The sequence below is a fragment of the Pleurodeles waltl genome, chromosome 3_1 (assembly GCF_031143425.1).
Source record: "Pleurodeles waltl isolate 20211129_DDA chromosome 3_1, aPleWal1.hap1.20221129, whole genome shotgun sequence".
NCBI classification, from domain to species: domain Eukaryota; kingdom Metazoa; phylum Chordata; class Amphibia; order Caudata; family Salamandridae; genus Pleurodeles; species Pleurodeles waltl.
The window spans coordinates 761,345,257-761,365,984 of record NC_090440.1 but is presented as its reverse complement, the minus strand read 5'-3'; the positions used below and the strand labels follow the sequence as shown (position 1 = coordinate 761,365,984).

General features: G+C 45.0%; 1 protein-coding gene across 2 annotated transcripts in view; it reads left to right on the top strand.

Moving 5' to 3' along the window:
* The window catches only part of CYB5R2 (cytochrome b5 reductase 2), a 108,797-nt gene that overhangs the window by 65,664 nt on the left and 22,405 nt on the right, over positions 1-20,728 (top strand). For both annotated transcript variants that reach the window (XM_069223555.1, XM_069223554.1), the window contains exons 6-8: positions 12,024-12,107; positions 16,401-16,486; positions 19,222-19,321. In XM_069223555.1, the coding sequence (XP_069079656.1) occupies positions 12,024-12,107; positions 16,401-16,486; positions 19,222-19,321 (270 nt within the window). The remainder of the gene's footprint in view (positions 1-12,023; positions 12,108-16,400; positions 16,487-19,221; positions 19,322-20,728) is intronic.

Genomic DNA, 20,728 nt, shown 5'->3' with positions numbered 1-20,728 from the left:
CCTTGCAATGGCAGGCCTGAGACAAGGTAAAGGGGCTACTTAAGTGGGTGGCACAACCAGTGCTGCAGGCCCACTAGTAGCATTTAATCTACAGGCCCTAGGCACATATAGTGCACCTTACTAGGGACTTATAAGTAAATTAAATAGTCCAATCAGGTATGATCCAAGGTTACCATGTTTAAAGGGAGAGAGCATATGCACTTTAGCACTGGTTAGCAGTGATAAAGTGCGCAGAGTCTAAAAGCCAGCAAAAACAGTGTCCAAAAAGTGGAGGGAGGCAGCCAAAAAGTTAGGGGTGACCACCCTAAGGCTGTCAGGTCTAACATGTTTCCCCCCCAGCTGAAAGTGGGGAGAGCTACCTGACCTCCTGGGAGCTCTCATCGCTAAGGCGGAAGTATCTGGAGAGACCATCAGCATTGGCGTGGTCAACCCCTGGGCGATGCTCCACCGTAAAGTCCATCCCCTGTAGGGAAATGGACCACCTCAAGAGTTTTGGATTCTCACCCCTCATCTGCATGAGCCATCTGAGGGGCCTGTGGTCTGTCTGAACCCGGAAGTGAGTCCCAAACAGGTAGGGTCTTAGCTTCTTCAGTGCCCAGATCACAGCAAAAGCTTCTCTCTCAATAGCACTCCACCTCTGTTCCCGTGGTAATAGCCTTCTGCTAATAAAGACTACTGGTTGGTCTAGGCCCTCCTCATTTAGCTGTGCTAGGACCGCCCCTATGCCATACTCTGAAGCGTCTATCTGCACGATAAATTCCTGGGAGTAGTCAGGGGCCTTGAGCACGGGGGCCGTGCACATGGCTTCCTTCAGAGAGTAAAAGGCTTTCTGACAAGCCTCTGTCCAATTCACCAATCTAGGTTGTTTCTTGGAAGTGAGTTCTGTCAAGGGTGACACAATGGTACCATAGCCCTTGACAAATCTGCGGTAGTATCCGGTGAGGCCTAAAAAGGCTCTCACCTCAGTCTGTGTTCTAGGTGGTTGCCAGGCCTTGATAGTTTCAATCTTGGCCTGGAGTGGCTGCACCTTGCCACCACCCATTAGGAGTCCCAAGTACACCACGGAACCCTGCCCAATCTGGCACTTACGAGCCTTGATGGTCAGGCCTGCCTGTTGCAGGGCCTGAAGCACCTCCTTGAGGTGGAGCAGGTGTTCCTCCCAGCTGGAACTGTAGACAGCGATATCATCCAGGTAGGCTGCACAGAAGGCATCCTTGCCAGCTAGGACCCCGTTAACCAACCGTTGGAAGGTAGCGGGGGCATTTTTCAATCCAAATGGCATCACTCGGAACTTGTAATAGCCATCAGGGGTTGAAAATGCGGATCTCTCTTTGGCCCCCTCAGTCAGGGTGATCTGCTAGTACCCTGAAGTAAGATCAAACGTACTCAGGAACTTGGCAGCGCCCAGTCTGTCAACGAGCTCATCAGCTCGGGGGATAGGGTGAGCATCAGTCCGTGTGACTGAGTTGAGACCCCGGTAGTCCACACAGAACCGCAGTTCTGGCTTCGCACCTGGGGCAGTAGCCTTAGGGACCAACACCACTGGGCTGGCCCAGGGACTACTGGATTTCTCGATAACCTTTAAAGCTAACATCTTGGAGACCTCCTCCTTGATGCTGGCCTTCACCTTATCCGATAACCTGTAAATCTTGTTCTTCACAGCAAGGCTGTCACCTGTGTCAATGTCATGAACACAGAGGTGGGTCAGTCCAGGAGTAAGGGAGAACAGGGGGGAGAACTGCTCCAACAGCTCATAGCAGTCTCCCTTCTGGTTTAGAGTCAGGGAGTCAGAGAGAATGACCCCTTTCACTGACCCATCACCTTCTTTGGCAGAGAGGTGGTCGGGGAGAGGTTCACTCTCCTCTTCCATTCCTTCATCTGTGACCAGAAGCATGTTGACCTTAGACCTCTCAAAATGAGCCTTTAGTCGGTTGACATGGAGCACCCTTAGGGAGTTCCTAGGGGTTTGGAGGTTCACTAGGTAAGTGGCCTCCCCTTTCCGCTCCTTAACTTCAAATGGGCCAGACCAGCGGTCCTGGAGAGCTCTAGGCTCTACTGGCTCCATTACCCACACTTTGTCTCCAGGTTGAAACTCTACTAGGGTGGCCTTCTGGTCATACCAGCGTTTCATTACCTCTTGACTGGCCTCAAGGTTACTTTTGGCCTCTTTCCAGAAGCGGGTCATCTGGTTGCGGAGGGTCAAAATGTAGCTGGCCACATCCTGAGGGGGTGCCTTTGGAGCTCTCTCCAACCCCTCCTTGACAATGCTTAAGGGTCCCCTGACAGGGTACCCATAGAGAAGCTCAAAGGAACTGAACCCCACCCCCCTCAGGGGGACCTCTCTGTAAGCAAAGAGAAGGCATGGTAAGAGGACGTCCCACTTACGCCTCATGGCCTCAGGGAGGCCACCAATCATGCCTTTCAAAGTCTTGTTGAATCTCTCCACAAGACCATTAGATTGGGGGTGATAGGGTGTGGTGAACTTGTAGGTTACACCACACGCATCCCACAGAGACTTCATGTATGCAGACATGAAGATAGTGCCTCTGTCAGACACTATCTCCTTTGGGAATCCCACACGGGTAAATATCCCCATCAGAGTTCTGGTCACCACCGGTGCAGTTACGGTCCTCAGAGGGATTGCCTCTGGGTAACAGGTGGCATGGTCCACCAAAACCAGGATGAACCTGTTGCCTAGGGCAGTTTTGGGGTCCAATGGACCAACAATGTCGATGCCCACCCTTTCAAAGGGGGTGCCAACGACAGGAAGTGGAATCAGGGGGGTTTTAACCCTTTTCCCTGCTTTACCACTGGCCAGGCAGGTAGGACAAGATCTACAGAACTTATCTGAGTTTGTCCTCATTCTGGGCCAATAAAAGTGGGTGACAAGCCTGTCAAAGGTCTTGCCTTGTCTCAAATGTCCTGCCAGGGGAATGTCGTGAGCCAGACCCAGTAGGAAGGTTCGGGAACACTGGGGGACTACCAGCGCACGCGCTGACCCAATGGCCGGAACCTTAGGCTCACTGTAGAGGAGATCATTCTCCCAATATAGGTGGTGATCGCCAGAGGCTCCACCTGCTGCCTGGTCTGAGGCTTGCTTCCTCAGACCCTCTAGAGTGGGTCATTCTTTCTGCGCCTTGCAGAATTCCTCCCTGGTGGGTCCACCCTCAACTTGCCAGCCATCAAGCTCAGGTAGGTCACCTAGGGTGGCAATGTCTTCCCCAGTTGGCTCGGGAGCCTCCTTCTCAGGAGCCCCGTCAACCACTGCGGGAACTTCTGGGACCGGTTTCCCGCGCCCCATGCCCCTCCTCTTGGCAGTTCTCTGGGCCATTGTTCCAGGCTCCAGACGCCCTTGACTTCCCTCTCGGTCAGCCATGGACCGTGTGGTCATGCAGACCCACTCAGGTAACCCTAACATCTCCAGGTGAGATCTGAGCTCTACTTCCTTCCAAGCAGTATGCTCAAGATCATTGCCTAACAGACAATCTACAGGCATGGCAGGACTCACAGCTACTTTCAGAGTACCAGAGACCTCCCCCCCCCACTCAAAGGGAACCAGAGCCACTGGTAGGTGACTCACGATTGTCAGTGACTATGACCTGGTGGAATGTATTAGGGACTATCTGCTCTGTTGACACCAGCTGACTCTTGATAGTAGTCATACTGGCTCCTGTGTTACGCAGAGCCTCCACCTTTTGCCCATCAATGGTGACCCACTGCCTGTACTTGGAAGTATTTTGGGGCATGTGGGCTTTGGGCACCATTTCTCCTGCTCCCAGGGACAATAGGGAAATCTCTACCTGTTCCCCAAAGCTATCTGGGTCCATCTCCCCCCCCCGAGCGCTACACTAGTCAACCCAGGTGTCTGTCCAGTAGTGGACGGTGCCCTCTTGGAGCACTGGGGTCGCCTTTATAGTGACCATATTGGTAGCACTCTAAACATTTGGGGTTGGATCTCCCTGATTTGTCATAAGTCCCTGGCTTTTTCCGAAATCTGGAAAAGGAATGGTTGCCACCCCCTCCCTGGGAATTCTTTTGGGGGCCTTTGGAGAGTTCCTTATCTGTAAGTTTATCTCCCCCCTCGTTCTTCTGTTGGGAACCCTGACCACCTTTGTGGGTGTGTGTCCCAGGTACCTTCTTGGACACTCTGGTGCTAACCCAGAGGTCCGCCTCCTCAGCAAGCTTCCTGGAATCAGTCAGCTTACTATCCACTGAGTGCTGGCGCAACTCTGTAAAAGTACTATTGAGCATATGCTCTCTCAGAATCAAGTCATATAACCCTTTATAATTATCTACTTTGTTGCCCCGCACCCATCCATTCAGTGCCTTACTGGAAAAGTCAAAGAAATCTACCCATGTTTGTGTTGTTTGTTTGGTGCTGTCCCTGAACCTCTGGCGGCATCCCTCAGGGGTCAGCCCAAACTTGGCAAGTAAAGTGGCTTTCTGAAGTGGTTATGTGTTTTGATCAGGTTGATCCAATGTGAGAAGTGTGTCCCTCCCCAATGGCGGCACATAACCCCACATAGCTACCCCCCATTGCCCTTCAGGAACCGCATGATCCCTTAGTGCAACTTCATAAGCAGCTAACCATTTATCTATGTCATCTCCCACCACAAAACTGGGCATCACATTTTTGGGTATACAAACCTTCTTTTCTCCAGCAGGTCCTGTCTGTATGCTGCCACCATTATTGCTGGATTCAGACTGCTTTGCCTTGAGGTCCAGCACCTTGAGACTCAGTTCATGAGCCAATAACAGTTTCTTTTCAGCCAAGGCTCTCTCAGCTGCAGCTTCAGCTCTTTCAGCTTCAATCTGTTTGGCTGCTCTTTCAGCCTCAGCTTGCTTGGCTTCTCTCTCTGCCCTTCTTTCCTCCTGTTGAGCCTCAATTTTCAGTTTTGCCATTTGCAATTGGAACTCCCTTTTCTCTCTCCTTTCCTCTGCGGTCAGGCTTTGCACAGAGACACTGCTCCCTGGTCTGGAAGGGGGCACAATTGCAGTGGCAACATCATCCACTGATAGCAACAAATCCTCTGAGGGGCCATTTTCTGGCTCCTCTTCCTCATCATCCTCCTCTAAATGGGCTTCTGCCCAGGCTCTCAGCGCCACTTGAAAGTCCTCTTTTTTGGAGGCCCCTTGGGTGGTTACCCTCATTGCCCTGCAGAACCCTCTTAGCTGTTTGACCATATATGCATCCAACAGGACTAGGTCAAAGTCTCCTATTTGAGACCCAGTCAGAGACATGTTGAGTGAGGATTTAGTTTTTGAAAATTGTCAGGAAAAACGAATTTGCAAAAAAGAGATAAAAATCAAGTTGACCTTCAACTGTGGGTAGGTAGTGAAATACTTAGCTACTGTATGTCACTGCACAAATGCAAGTCCTATCCTCACCGCTGATCACCAATGTTAGAAATGGGGTTTTTGGTTGGCAGTCAGGTTGCCCTCTGTCCAAGCAAGAACCCTCACTCTAGTCAGGGTAAGTCACACACAATCCAAGATTATCCTGTGCCCACCCTCTGGTAGCTTGGCAGGAGCAGTCAGGCTTAACTTAGAAGGCAATGTGTAAAGTATTTGTGCAATAAATCATACAATAACACAATATAGCACCACAAAAATACACCACAGAGTGTTTAGAAAAATATATAATATTTATCAGAATAATTGTAGGTCAAAACGAATAAAAATGCAATTTGAAATTGTAGAGGTATCACTGAAAAGTGATATAAAGTGTCTTAAGTCTTTAAAAAGCAAACACAGTCTCTTTCAAGCACAAAGTACCTGGTTTCTGGTGGAAAGTCTCCGCAAAGGGCCGCAGAAGAAGAGATACGTGGAAAAATGGTGTGTGTGTAGATTTCTCCCCTGCACACACGGACTTGCGTCGCCATTTTTCACGCGGTGAAGTCGAACGTCGTTTTCCGGCACGCGGACAGTCTCTTTCTATGGGTCGCGGGGATTACCAGATGTCCCGGGTCTGTGCGTGGATTCTCCTGCTTGTTTTCCGGCTGCGCGTCGTTCCGCGGGTCTGTGCGTCGAAGTTTCGCTCTCACGGCAGGCATCGCGTCGATTCTCCCTCTGGAAGTCGGGCGCCGTTGTCCTTGCGAGGCCGTGCGTCGAAGTTCCGGCCGCCCCGAAGGCGTCGCGTCGGTCAGCGTCGGTGTGTGGCGTTTTTCTCTCCGCGGAACAAGCTGTGCGTCGAAATTTTCGGCGCACGAAGAGTCCAAATGAAAAAGAGAAGTCTTTTTGGTCATGAGACTTCAGGGAACAGGAGGCAAGCTCTATCCAAGCCCTTGGAGAGCACTTTTACAGCCAGACAAGAGTTCAGCAAGGCAGCAGGGCAACAGCAAGGCAGCATTCCTTTGTAGAAAGCAGTCAGGTGAGTCCTTTAGGCAGCCAGGCAGTTCTTCTTGGCAGGATGCAGGTTCTGGTTCTGGTTTCTTCTCCAGCAAGTGTCTGATGAGGTAGGGCAGAGGCCCTGTTTTATACCCAAATGTGCCTTTGAAGTGGGGGAGACTTCAAAAGAGTGGCTAAGAAATGCACCAGGTCCCCTTTCAGTTCAATCCTGTCTGCCAGGGTCCCAGTAGGGGGTGTGGCAGTCCTTTGTGTGAGAGCAGGCCCTCCACCCTCCCAGCCCAGGAAGACCCATTCAAAATGCAGATGTATGCAAGTGAGGCTGAGTACCCTGTGTTTGGGGTGTGTCTGAGTGAATGCACAAGGAGCTGTCAACTAAGCCCAGCCAGACGTGGATTGTAAGGCACAGAAAGATTTAAGTGCAAAGAAATGCTCACTTTCTAAAAGTGGCATTTCTAGAATAGTAATATTAAATCCAACTTCATCAGTCAGCAGGATTTGGTATTACCATTTTGGCCATACTAAATTTGACCTTCCTACTCCTTTCAGATCAGCAGCTACCACTCCAATACTGTATGAGGGCAGCCCCAATGTTAGCCTATGAAGGGAGCAGGCCTCACAGTATGGCAAAAACGAATTTAGGAGTTTTACACTACCAGGACATGTAAACTACACAGGTACATGTCCTGCCTTTCACCCACACAGCCACTGCTCTAGGGGTTACCTAGGGCACACATTAGAGGTGACTTATATGTGAAGAAAGTGGAGGTTTAGGCTTGGCAAGTACTTTTAAATGCCAAGTCGATGTGACAATGAAACTGCACCCACAGGCCTTGCAATGGCAGGCCTGAGACAAGGTAAAGGGGCTACTTAAGTGGGCGGCACAACCAGTGCTGCAAGCCCACTAGTAGCATTTAATCTACAGGCCCTAGGCACATATAGTGCACCTTACTAGGGACTTATAAGTAAATTAAATAGTCCAATCAGGTATGATCCAAGGTTACCATGTTTAAAGGGAGAGAGCATATGCACTTTAGCACTGGTTAGCAGTGATAAAGTGCGCAGAGTCTAAAAGCCAGCAAAAACAGTGTCCAGAAAGTGGAGGGAGGCAGGCAAAAAGTTAGGGGTGACCACCCTAAGGCTGTCAGGTCTAACAATACATATCTAAAAATATTGTTTCATACACCTTCCAGTTACATAGTTATCTCTTACACACCATGCTGACAAGTCTCAAGTCTTTCCTTAATGCTTTCCAACGAAAATATGATTTATACAGTCAGTGACCCTTACTAAACTTGAAGACAGAGGGGGTCATTCCAACCCTGGCGGTCAATGACCGCCGGGTTGGAGGACCGCGGGAGCACCGCCGACAGGCCGGCGGTGCTCCCAAGGGCATTCCGACCGCGGCGGTAAAGCCGCGGTCGGACCGGCAACACTGGCGGTCTCCCGCCAGTGTACCGCCGCCCTTTGGAATCCTCCAAGGCGGCGCAGCTAGCTGCGCCGCCGAGGGGATTCCGACCCCCCCTACCGCCATCCAGTTCCCGGCGGTCCGCCCGCCGGGAACCGGATGGCGGTAGGGGGGGTCGCGGGGCCCCCGTAAGAGTGCCCCTACAAGTATTTCACTGTCTGCTTGGCAGACAGTGAAATACGCGACGGGTGCAACAGCACCCGTCGCACCTTCCCACTCCGCCGGCTCGATTACGAGCCGGCATCCTCGTGGGAAGGGAGTTTTTCCCTGGGCTGGCGGGCGGTCTTTTGGCGACCGCCCGCCAGCCCAGGGAAAAACTTAGAATACCCTCCGCGGTCTTTCGACCGCGGAGCGGTATTTCGGAGGGGGGAAGTCTGGCGGGCGGCCTCTGCCGCCCGCCAGACTTGGAATGACCCCCAGAGTGAGCATACATTATGTAATTAGTGCAAATAGACTTTCCTTTTTTTAAATTAAAAAAACAGTTGGAAGATTTGGCATCTTAATTTCCGTATAGAAGATGGAAAAATCTTACTTTCCACCCTTTCCGTTCTGTGATTCCAAACTGGTAAATGTGAAGTATTTATATAAACAAGCTATTAACATAAAGGTCAGTTTACATGAACAACACCTAGGGGGTTATTCTAACTTTGGAGGAGTGTTAATCCATCCCAAAAGTGACGGAAAAGTGACGGATATACCACCAGCCCTATTACGAGTTCCATAGGATATAATGGACTCGTAATACGGCTGGTGGTAAATCCGTCACTTTTCCGTCACTTTTGGGACGGATTAACACCTCCTCCAAAGTTAGAATAACCCCCCTAGTTTTTTATTCCCACCATAGAAAGGCATGAACAGCTGTGTTATCTTTTACTCAAACTCTTAATTCACACCAACTTTAAACTAGTTTGTGCATAGTGAAACTGCCAGATAGAGAGAAATCACCCTCCAGCCTACCTAAATGAAGCCATTCTAAAAAGATACATTGCTATGATCATATTTTGAAAAGACAATCGAAAAACTATCTCCTCAGCATTTATTTAAAGTAAAGTAAGCATAGATAAGCATTAATAAGTGGGTATGTGTCACTTATCTTATTCATGGTTTTTACGGAGTGAAAGTCTTGTTGAGAGTTGCACATAGCAAAGGGGAAAAGGTTACAAAAGATAATGTTTTTTACTGCATTATTTGTGATTGCCAGAGTCATATTTACAAAGAGAAGAGGCCAAATTAAAAGATTGGAAGGAGCAACACGTGGGTGGTGAGGTCAATGAGACTAGGAACAATAGGTAACTGGTGATGTGTTGTGGAGACGCCATTGCAGACACTATGCACTAAAAGGTGAATGCTTCTTTCAGTACATGTCCTTGTTAGGCCTTGGATGCTTCATACAGTTGTGTGGTTGTAGCCTGATGTTTGGTGACTTGAGTTCAATAGTTTATTTAGGAAGGTAGGTTTGCTTTTTTTAATCATATGCTTGTAAATGACATAGCAATTTAATAATAATGCTTTAAAGGGCATCTTCAACGGAAGAGCGTGCTGATCTATCATTTTGCCAGAATTATTGTCATATTCTTGTGTCAGCTTTTGCCTATCACAGTGGTTCCGTGAGCAATCTATTGCAATATTTATCATCCTTCACCTTACTTTAGATTTTACCGTTAGGCCTGAGCATCAGTGGGCTTTTCCTGTATGTTACAGTAACTGCAGATAATAGATTGCAGGTCACCCATCGCCAAAGAGTTTTCTAGTCCTGATGTTAAAAGCATCAATGAATCAATACATTTGCTCTTTCATTAGATCGAGCGCTGTCTGGTTGTGAAAAATCTATTGTGGGCTAACCAATATCTTAAAGTGGCTTAGAGCCCACACATTGCTCATCATTAGTTATCTTTATTGTCACTCATATTTGCTGCATTCTTACTTGGTGACTTGACCCTCCCCTTGACCATTTCCTCCTTACTATCCTCTTGTCTGTCTGATATGTTTCCCGTCACTGCTCACATTAAAGAACTAATTTTTCTTTTTGGTTAACCACTTTATCGAGGTGCATGTGTTTTCCAGCTCTCGCCCTCTAGTGTTTCACTTTCCTTGCTCCCATACTACACCCAGCCCTTAGTGTTTACATTATCTCTGTTGCTCCACTGCTCATCTCGTTATTCAGGCTTTATTAAAAACGTGCAATGTTTACATTAGTGACAGAGGGCTTCTGCTCAAGGAACGCCACGCTGCTGCTTCCCATGAACAAGACAAAATGCAACTAGGCAGGGTGCTTCTGGTGATATCCATCAAAGTGTGTTTGCAGCTACTAAACGGAAAGTGAAAATATTCCACATTCACTGCCTGCAGCATCATCCGCTGCAAAACAGGTACATTCAAAATAACGTGAACTTCAAGAAGATGTTGTCCATTACAAGCTGACATGCCACCACTTTTCCCTCCTCCTTTTGCAGCTTCGCCATTTGGTGTCCTTGATGTCACAAATAGAGCACATACTGCTCTTCGCATGAATCAAGGACCCTGCATCTGCAACTTCTTGCAGGTCCATTATAGCTATTCTGCATATTGGTCTTTCAACGCTTATGAGATCAATTATGCTTTGAAAGCAGAAATACATTTTGTATTCTACACTTGAAGGCGACTTTGACAACACTAGTTTCTCTCTGTATTGTCCTGCTTTCTTTTAAACCGTTAACAACATCGAAAATATCGATCCCAAAACCCATCGCACAGCAAGTTCATTTATCTAAACATTGACAAATCCCCAGCCCTTGAATTGCATAAAAAAGTATGAAAATGATTAAAAATAACAAAATATTCTGCACCTATTTAGTAGGTATTTCCCCTTCATGTAAATACGTTTAAATATAACACACACCTTAAGTGAAAAATACATGCAAGTTAAAGTGATTGTTGGGAAGTATTCACCCACGGTATGAGATGGATTGTCACAAGATATGCAAAGCTTGCCCATTGCTTAATATTGATTGGCTTTGTCACTCATTTGCTTGATTCCTTTTCAGTTATTTTCCTTGTCCCAGCTTGTCCATCATCCTGCCTTAGCACTACTTGAGTGTGTATTTCAAACTCTCTCTCTGTTCTGATTTTGCACCCCCAAATACTTGCCTCCTGTGTTGATGTCACCCTTGTGTGCTGCACGCTCTGTCTTGTGTTTCTTTCACTTGCCAAACTCCCTTGTGCTGCTTTTTTCTTGGTGTGCTTTTCTGCCTACCTTCCATGTTGCTTCTCACTCGTTTGCTCCTTTTCCTGCTTTTCCCTTCCTCCCCACACACTCCATGTTGCTTCCTACCTTCACCCACACTCTGTGGCTCCATGTCTCTCTCGACTAGGCCCTTTTTTAACAAAAATATTTTATTATGTTTATGTTTTATGGAGGGCTAGGCAGTAAATTGCTACTGCTATCTATCAGCAGCAGTTTTGCGCTACTGGATTTTTTTTTTTTAATTAGCAATTCATTTCAGATTGGTAAAATAAAATTAAAAGTGGTGTACACGTCAATTAGTAGGCATGCATTCATGAATCTACGTATGGTGATGTATGCACGTGTTTACAAAATGTTGCCATCCACGTCATAGCACCTTTCTAGTTATTTATTTTTTAGCTTTTGGATATACTGCACTTCATCTTGCCGATCATGTACTGCATTGCCAAAAGGCATTGGCAGAGTCAATAGGTCCCAAGGAAGAGACATTTGTTTTGCAAATGCTTGTTTTTGTTTTCACTTACTGGCTTCCTGTTGCTCTAAACATCTGCAGCTGTTTTCACTATTATCATATTATGTGTTGGGGGTAGAAGCTAACCACAGTTGTACTAATGCTACAAGTAGTTATATATTGCTTAGAATGTTGACGATGCAGGTGGTCTTTAAAAATCTTGCTATAAATTATATTTTGTTTAAAAAAAAAAAAAAAAAAACAGAGCCACCCTGCGATACACTATTTTCTTTGTAGGGTAAAGGAATAACAGCATAAAGCTGCTGTATTGATTTACCACGTTTTCAAATAAGCCCACTCCTCCTTGTTAATTTGAACCTTTGGTGCTCTTGAGCAACTTGGTTATTTATTAATTTATAAGTCAGCATCCTGGGAATCATGAACATAGGTCAGCGAAGTGTTCCAATTTGCACGTACTCAGAGTATAACATATTTTATTAGTTGTGAACATGTTTATTCTGTTGTCTTTTACTCAGGAAAACTTGCTATCAGGCCCGACAAAAAGTCTGAACCGCAGAGGAAGTTTGTTAAACATATTGGAATGCTTGCTGGAGGAACAGGTGAGATTATTTACTCTCATACTAGTGACCGGCGTATGAAGTGGGTTTAAGGTGTCAACAGGGACCTGCACAGTATTCTTGTATATGCCATGTCGTATTTTTACAAACAAGATATTAAAAGAAAAGAGAACTACCAGAAGAATCAAAACCAGCATTATGTAGGAATTATAATGAAAATATTTCTCAGTTTCTATACATGCATCTCACAAAATCCACTATAGTGGTGTTGGAGATCGTTGGCAGAAATGGGTGCTGAGCACCTGCGTATGTGGGTTCCCTCTTGACTGTTTCTGACAGCTATCATGTTGCTAGCTGTTTCTATTTTAGACTATGCCTTTAGTGTGTTTCCCCTTCTGTGAGCCTGACGAACAAGAGCAGTGGGTCCAGTGTTGCACCTATAGTTGGAAACAGAACCGCATGGCTACAGGCCTACTTCCTGCCTGTTGTAGTTTAGAGGTTTCCCAGGTTTGTTTCTCTCTCGCAGCAACACTCTTCCTAATCTGTGTTTATACAACCGAATGTGGATGAATGATGGTTGGCTACCTCTTCCAGTGTGGTCCATGGAAGGTACTATTTAGCAAGTGTACTTGGTGATGCCCTTCATTTCATACTTGCAGTGCTTCATATTAGATTCTGGGGAACTCTTTTTGTTTCTGGAATTCTCCCCAATTTTTGTTTTCTGTTGGTCTGTCTGAAACAGAGCACTGGAGTTTATTACTCTTAGCCCCAACTGTTGTGGAGCTCATGGACAATGCCAAAGTGCCTGCAATGGAAGCAGCTGCGAAATTTGTGCCTGCAGCACATGGCATGTTTCTTTCGCTCTCTTCATTGTGTGCATTGAGAAGTGAGAGTTGTTCTTACTTGTTTGACTTCTTCTTTTGGGCTACATCCTCCCAGCATGCCACTGTTCTACTACGAAAGGGTCTCCACTTGTACATGTCCTTCTCCTCCTTATTGACTGTGATTGTATTGTACTGAATGATGTGCACACATAAGTGTCCAGTCTTTTGTCACCCCCAGCTTGCTCCATTTAATGCATAAAGTGTGGTTTACATAGAACACCTATGAGGCAATACCGCAATTCAACAAAGAAGAAACCTTTGGGAACAGCAGCAGTACCATGAAACCGTTTATTCCACTTCGTCCCACACTGGTGAAATGACCAATATAGATGCAAAGAAAAAATACATTAATGATGAGAGGAAGCATGTCGAAAAACTCTTCAAGGCTGTAACCAAATAACACCTTTGTGTTTTGTATTGCCTAAAATATGTGTTCCCTGATAAATGTCAATCTCTCAGCTTCTAGCTCCTACCTTTACTGGAGGGACGTAGCAAGGTTATTTGACTGGTGGGTTTCTTGATATGTTCTGAATTCTCACTGCCATTTATGGATGTCCTGCCAGAGGTTATTTGTTTTACGTGTTGTGGTTAGATTAAGATTATGCTAAATTTGACATATTACCCTGTACTTCTTCCTTAAGGGTAACTCTATTTAAGGTAAATAATGCTCTTTTGGAGTGTCGCATCCCATAGGCACAGTACTGTATTTGCTTCTGTACACTTGGGCTTCTCCCCTCCAGTGTGCTATTATCTACTTTTTCCAGGCATTGGGTTGCTCCAACATGTAACTCATCAGAGGGACAGAATGAGTTGTTGTATTGTTTTCTTTTTTTATTTGTATCCACAATCACACTCCGCGTCGTTACTTCAATGATGGAATGCTGTACTAATTCTGATCAGGACATGAGTCATTTCTCTAACAATACAGTTGCACGTTCAGTGAGTCTACCTGCTCAGCACCCTAATTTTGTTAAAATGAAAGGACTGGTGCTAGATATCTGGTTGTACAATCAGAGAGGACCTTCTCAACACTCACTCAACTTTTAATGAGTACTTTTTAAACCTCTCACTACAACAGAGAACAAGTACTAATATTCTTTATGTGCACAGAAAACAAAAAACTGGCATTTCTTCCTGTAATAATGGTGTCATATATGCAAAGTTGAGCTAGCATAGTGTTGGCTCCGAGAAAAAGTCTAGTGTGGAGCATGCTATAAATAGTATATGCAAACCTAAGATTGCTGATATTAGCATAAACCATTATCTTATGAACAGATGTGCTTTAAAGAAGCTTTAACTTGTATTGTATAAACAGGAACTAAGGGCCTTATTTAGAGATTGGCAGATGAGTTACTCTGTCACAACAGTGACAGATACCTTGTCTGCCGAAAATCTGATTTCCATAGGATACAATGGGATTTAGATTTCAGCGGACAGGTTATCCATCAGAGTTGTGACTGAGTAACTCGTCTGCCAATATTTAAATCAGGCCCTACATGACTAATGAATAAAGCAGGAGTGTGCTTATTATATCTGTAAGTTTTACTGCGTAGCAAGTAGGGAGAACATTTGTAGAGGTGTTATTTGGCTTACTAATGAATCGAAGGTAATTCCTAGGAGGCGACATACAATTTCGGGAAATTTACAGTTCGCTATAGGGAAACTCATAAAACATTACCGTATGTGACACATCTCATCAGTTCTCCTTCTGAGTCAAACAAAATGGCAAACTTTGGGGTGTTGACGTTTTAATTTGCAAACTGGGGAAGGTGAGTTGAGGAGGAGAGTGTGTGTCAGAAGTACACATGAGATACGTATGCAGAAATGTTCCTACTAAAGTCAAAACATATATGTAGTACACATGTTGGCCACAGACATACAAGGTTAATCCAGCACAAGTCTGTAACATGAACATTGTAAGGCTTCAGCATTTTTGCCACCAATGTTGCAGAAACACATTGGTCAGTAAGAAAAAAAAAAATATATATATATACTTTAGATTAAACATAGATGTACCTTCGCACACTCCAAGGTCCTCATGACTGAGCTACAAACAGCACAGGCTTAATTCTGCGCTTACACCTACTTTCTAGTTTGGGGTTAACTATTACAGCTGCACACTGATAGGAAGCTCAGATTTTCTGCTTCTTTTGAATCCTTTATCCACTGCCCCTACAATTAACTTGATAGTCAAATAGTAATATAGCACGTTGTTGACTTAGGCGATTCCATTTTCATGGAAGAAAATGGGCCTTTGCATAGAATAATACTTTTTAAGCACTTAAGTCCTTGACTGAGAGGTAGGGGATTCCCCTTGGCAACGACATGACAGACTTGTCTTTAGAAATGCTGGTACTTTTGTTGTTGAGTTAGATCCACTGTAAGTGGAGCCTAGACTTTCACCTTCTAAGGTGTAAGATTTTATGACTTCAAAGAGTACCTGTTTGGATCTCAGTAAGGTTACAGGTTGCGAGACAGGGATTGCACTCTTGGTGCTGGCATTCTATATGAGATGTGCGTTTTAAAGAAATATTACCAGGGCAGTGTTCACTATGAGGACGGATGTCATCAAACCAAACCGGATATTAGATTGAAAGATAGCCATCAACTCAGTAAGAAATCATTTTCCAAGACATTAATGGTAAAATGCTTTTGAGGCAGTTAGCGGCATCCAGTGATGGTTTACCTATAATCGCTGATGTAGATGAGTGAATAAGATTTTGGTATATTTTTATTGAGTCCGTTATTCATTACTAGCTGGGTCCTTGATAGGAATTCAAAACTTATTTTGAAAAACATTAATTACCTGTTACTTTACCTATCATGGGGGTGGGAAATAAGCCGTGAGCCCGTATATAGTATTGCTCATTTAATAAACAGTGTCTGACAGTATTTTCCAACATCTGCTGAAAGTTCTTGTTATAATTTTTTTTTTTAATGTGGCTATAAATGAACAGTGGGATTAGACAAAGCAAGGAGTTCTTTCATATTTAAGGACAGTTCAGATGTACCGACTCCCATAATGTGGATAATTAAATAGCTCTGAACCCTCAGTGTCTATCACGCCAGGTTTTGTGCAGGCATTATGCATCATGTTCTCCTCCACTTGCCGCACATGTGCTTGTCTTTTCATGCAATGTGTGTATGTGAAAGGTACACCTGATTTATTAATATTTTAACTCCGTACAGGATGAAGCCAACAACATATCCTATCACTTTATGCCATGATTTGCATCTTCAGTATACTCTCTGAAAAGATAGCTCTGTCACGGTTATGCTTACTGTCATCACAGGTGACAGCATCATTACAATACCTGCATCTGAAAGTAAAAAAAATAAACCGTTATCTGAAGAAATAAAATTTCAATAATGTGTTTAATAGAAAATACACTGAAGACGTGCTATTATTTTCCATTATGTGTGGGTTCAACTTATTTCTGTTCTTTCTCAGGGATAACTCCGATGCTTCAGTTGATCCGGTACATCACAACGGATCCAAAAGATGATACCAAATGTTATCTTATTTTTGCAAATCAGGTAAATGGGCAGATTTTTTGTTATGTTAGTTGTTATTGAAATTACAAATAGGCATAGTCTGCAAAACATTTAAATATTTTTAGTGAAGCTAACTTCCGTACCTTATAATTCCCATTGTTCAGTTTGTACTCATTAGTATGAGTTTTTGTCATTGTTGGAATGGAGAAGTCCTCTGCAAGGTGACGGACATGCCATTGTGTGCCCCAGCTGCATTGATATCTGAATCCCTGGTAATAATATTCTGTTCATGGACAAGCACGGATCATGCGTGTGCTCCATGACCCAGTTCTGTCTCACGATAATGTGGTCTGCCTAGACCTACAGGGGCACACCAAGCACTACACTTGTGAAGGTAGAGGGATATTGCCTTTACCTGGAGTTAAGTGACATGAGCATGGTGGTGGCAGCATCACCTTTTTGTGTTCAGTAGAATCAATAAAGTAAACAGGCCTTTTTCCCTGTGCCTACATGTGTAAAGTTCTGTAGCTGTGCACTTGGCCTACATGAACTGTGTGTAGTGCATGATAATTGTATGTGTATGCTGTGTTGTATGGAGGCCTGTGGGTTCTATTTTGCAAGCCCAGGGCCTGAAGAGGTGAGGACTGCATCCCCCAGACAGGAGATGTGTATTGCTGACATCGCTGAGGGCTGGGGCTGAGGGAGAGGGGCAGATCATGCTCTGTGCACATTAAAGGTTTTTTTTTTATTTCAAGAACAGTTACTGGTCAGTGAGACCTGGGCTTATTGTTGGGGAGATGGTGGGACTGATAAGGTTGGCACTACTAGGGAATATTGATCCAGAGGAAGGCTTAGTCCTTTGAACCTTTATGAGGCATATTTCAGTGGAGGCTGACAGCCAGGTGTGATCCCCATTTACTCTCTTGGCTGGTGTTGTGGGCCTCAGAATTGGAACCATTCTTACTGTGAAAGACTGTTCCTTTGAAAAAGGTCATTGCAGAGAAGAGAGCCCATTTAAAGAGCTCACATCCCCAATACAACTTTGAAAGTCCAGACACTAAATCACAGATGTTTCTAGATTTGGACTATGAAGGTGGGAGCATGAGCCCCATACTTAAACAGCACCGTCTCATCAAGAGAAAGAATATCATCAATACTTTCTGCTGCTAGTTCCAGGACCTGGGACCAAGGTCTGTTAGTCTCATAGTCTCATCTGCGTAAGGGGCCATCACCAGGAGTAAAGGACGCTTGTCCTGGGCCTGCTCCACCAGCCTTCCATCTGGCTGCAAAGACCTGTGTGCCCTGTAAGGAGTAGGAGGAGAGATCCTTGAGGGAGCATAGCCAAGCAGGGATCCTTGTGAGTGGGTTCTAGTGCTCAGAGTGTAAGTAGTCCGGTCCAGTCAGGGCCAATGTTGCAAGAGAGCTGGCCACTCTTGCGGAATTAGGCAATCCCTGTCATGGCTCCTGTGTTGTTGCAGGCCGTTGCCGAGTGCTATGGATCTTATTGGGGCCATCGCCCCTGTCCATGACTCCTGTGTGCCGGTAGGGGGACCTCGGACTGCTGGGACCTGTTGTCCATTGTCAGAGAGTGTTGGGGTCCTCACCCGTGAAATTGAAACTGTGGAAAGTCACCTGTGTCTGTTACCCTTTATGCCGGGAGGGGGCCACTGAGACTGTTGGGGGCATCGAACATAGGATTCGGTCTGATTAGGAATTTCATCCATATTTGTGACCCTCGTATGCCAGGAAGGGGCCAATATGAATGTTGAAGCCATCACCATGTTGGAGGAGTCCCTGTGACCAGAGAAGAGACTTAGGAACAAGTTAAGAAGGTGCCTACAGGAGTGCCATTGCTTCAGTGACTTACTGACAAGAAACATGAAGAAGGAGGAGGAGTCGCTGCACCCAGAACTGTCGTCATTTGTGACGACTCAGCACACCAACCTCAGGAAGACTGTAGTAGGAGCTGCTTATTGTGAAGCATGGAGGAGAAGAGCACTCTGGCTCCTGGACTCTTTTGAAGGCTATGATTGGGTGTAAGGTGGAAGCAGGGCCACAGGCCCACGTGAGGCTTTTTGAAGTTTGGTAGTGTACTGCCTGTAGAGCTCAATACTTTCAAGGCCAAAGCCAGATTTTGATGCGCATTACTAGTGTGGACAGGACCTTGGGTCACATACTAAACTCCACCAGCTATGCCAAGTAAAGTGTGGAGGAGGAGATGGGGAACAAGAGCACCCTCAAGCGTGAGTGCTCTAGTCTTATTTATTGTGCTGTGTTTATTGTGTGTTATAAATAGTGCATTTTTACACTAAAGATAAGTATTGGAGTGGTCATTTTTTTGGGCCACTGTGGGGGCCACATTGAGTTATGAGCCCTTGCATAACTTGCTCTTCCATCTCCGTGAAAACCTTTTGAATGCTGAACCCACACTTCCATTTAGAGTGAAGTGCTGAAGAGGCAGGCCTTGGCCAGTTACTCAAGAGCCATAATAAATTGGACTAGGAGTAAAAAGACATAACCTCCATGGTTGGGCCCAATAGTTCCTGCTTGCCCCCGGCCATCGGAAAGGGATCTGGACAGCCATGATAACCTAATACCTAGCGTTAGTGATAAAATTATCCATCTTCAGACGTCAGTGCATGCTTAGCACTGGTCAGATTGTACGGTATCCACGTGTGCTAAAATATGAGATTAAGCAAAGCTTGAATAAAATATATTTTGACAGTTTGCTGTAGAACTTGAGATGTTTGGTAATTCAAAATGTGCTTAATTTCTAGACTGAGGAAGACATACTACTGAGAGCAGAGTTAGAAGAAGTGGCCAATAACCACCCAGATCAGTTTAAACTGTGGTACACGTTAGATCGCCCACCAAAAGGTAAGACTTAACCTGGTGCTTCTTCTACATCAATAGACTCATTGTGTTCTTTGTACCATTGCATTTTTAGGTTCTCCCACCTAACATGAAGCCCTTAGCATCTAAGTCAGACCCAAGTCTAACAAGATCTTGTCGTCCAATTGAAAATGGATGCTAATATTCTGATATTTCAACGTGGCTGCAAAGACTGATGGTTTGGAATAATGGTCCCATAAAGCAGGAGAGTTCCCATTGAGAATATTTGATTGGGTAAGACAAATATGTGGGTATATCTACTGAATTAATCAAAACACATTTTAGAATCACTAATAAAACCAAAACCTTTTTTATTTGACACTAGGTTAAACAATCATTGGCAAAGTCAATAAATCTTGCATATGGACAGACTATTGGCTTTGGCAATGTGTTTGGGTGGTGAACGGGAGACAGTGGGTGTAGAGAACAGGACTTTTAAAACAAGTGCTTTTAAGCGGGCAGTGCTGGCCGCATCATAGCACTTATTTTTGTCTTCTGTATGTGAAGGGGGGAAGAAACAGGGACGGGTAAGGCGGGGCGGAGAAGAAACCGAGACGGAGTGGATAAGGGGAGAATAAACAGGGACAGGGGTGGGTGGGAGAAGGAATAAGCAACATGGACTGAGTTGCACTGTGAATAAAGATGTGGTGGGAGGATAAGAAGCAACAAGGATGGCAGTACTGTTAGACGCTGATATTGAGGTAGGGGAACTAGAAAAAAATAAAAAATAGTACCAGAATCACAGCACCATATGAAGCAATCGGTGTTTGGTCTGTGTTCCACCGAAAGAAAAAGAAGTGACGCCTTGCATGCCTGCCCAATTAAAAGGCAGCAAATGAGAATTATCATGAAGCATGCAAATGGTAAGCAGTGGGTAGGCTTCAAGCCCATCACTCCACACAAAAGTTTCCCAAGTTAGGATGCATGCGCTAGTACAAGCTCATGAAGGCGAGACCTACCAAGTGGAATTAAGGGTCACAAGAAGTCAGGTTGGGCTACAATTTCAACAAACAGTTTAGATTTCTTCTAACACATCATTTTATCTATTTTAATAGAGGAACTAGTGCTTTTTAAAATGCATTTCCAAATAGTGGCCTAATAAAAAGCACAACAGTGTAAAGCTGTCCCTTGCCAGAGACTGTGGAAGAGTGTGTGAAATCACATGAAGCTAGAAACAGTTTATATCTGTGGCTGGATAATTGAACAATTTTTATATCAAGGGCTTCCCCTTCCGTTTACTGCTACTCGCAATATATACTTCCACATCAGCTAATACCTCTTAAGTAAGTCCAAACTGGTTGTTTTACAATGTGAATACTAACATTGTATTGACGTGTCACCCAAGCGCCTCACAAGCATAAAAATATTATATTTAAAAGCAAAATGCATACT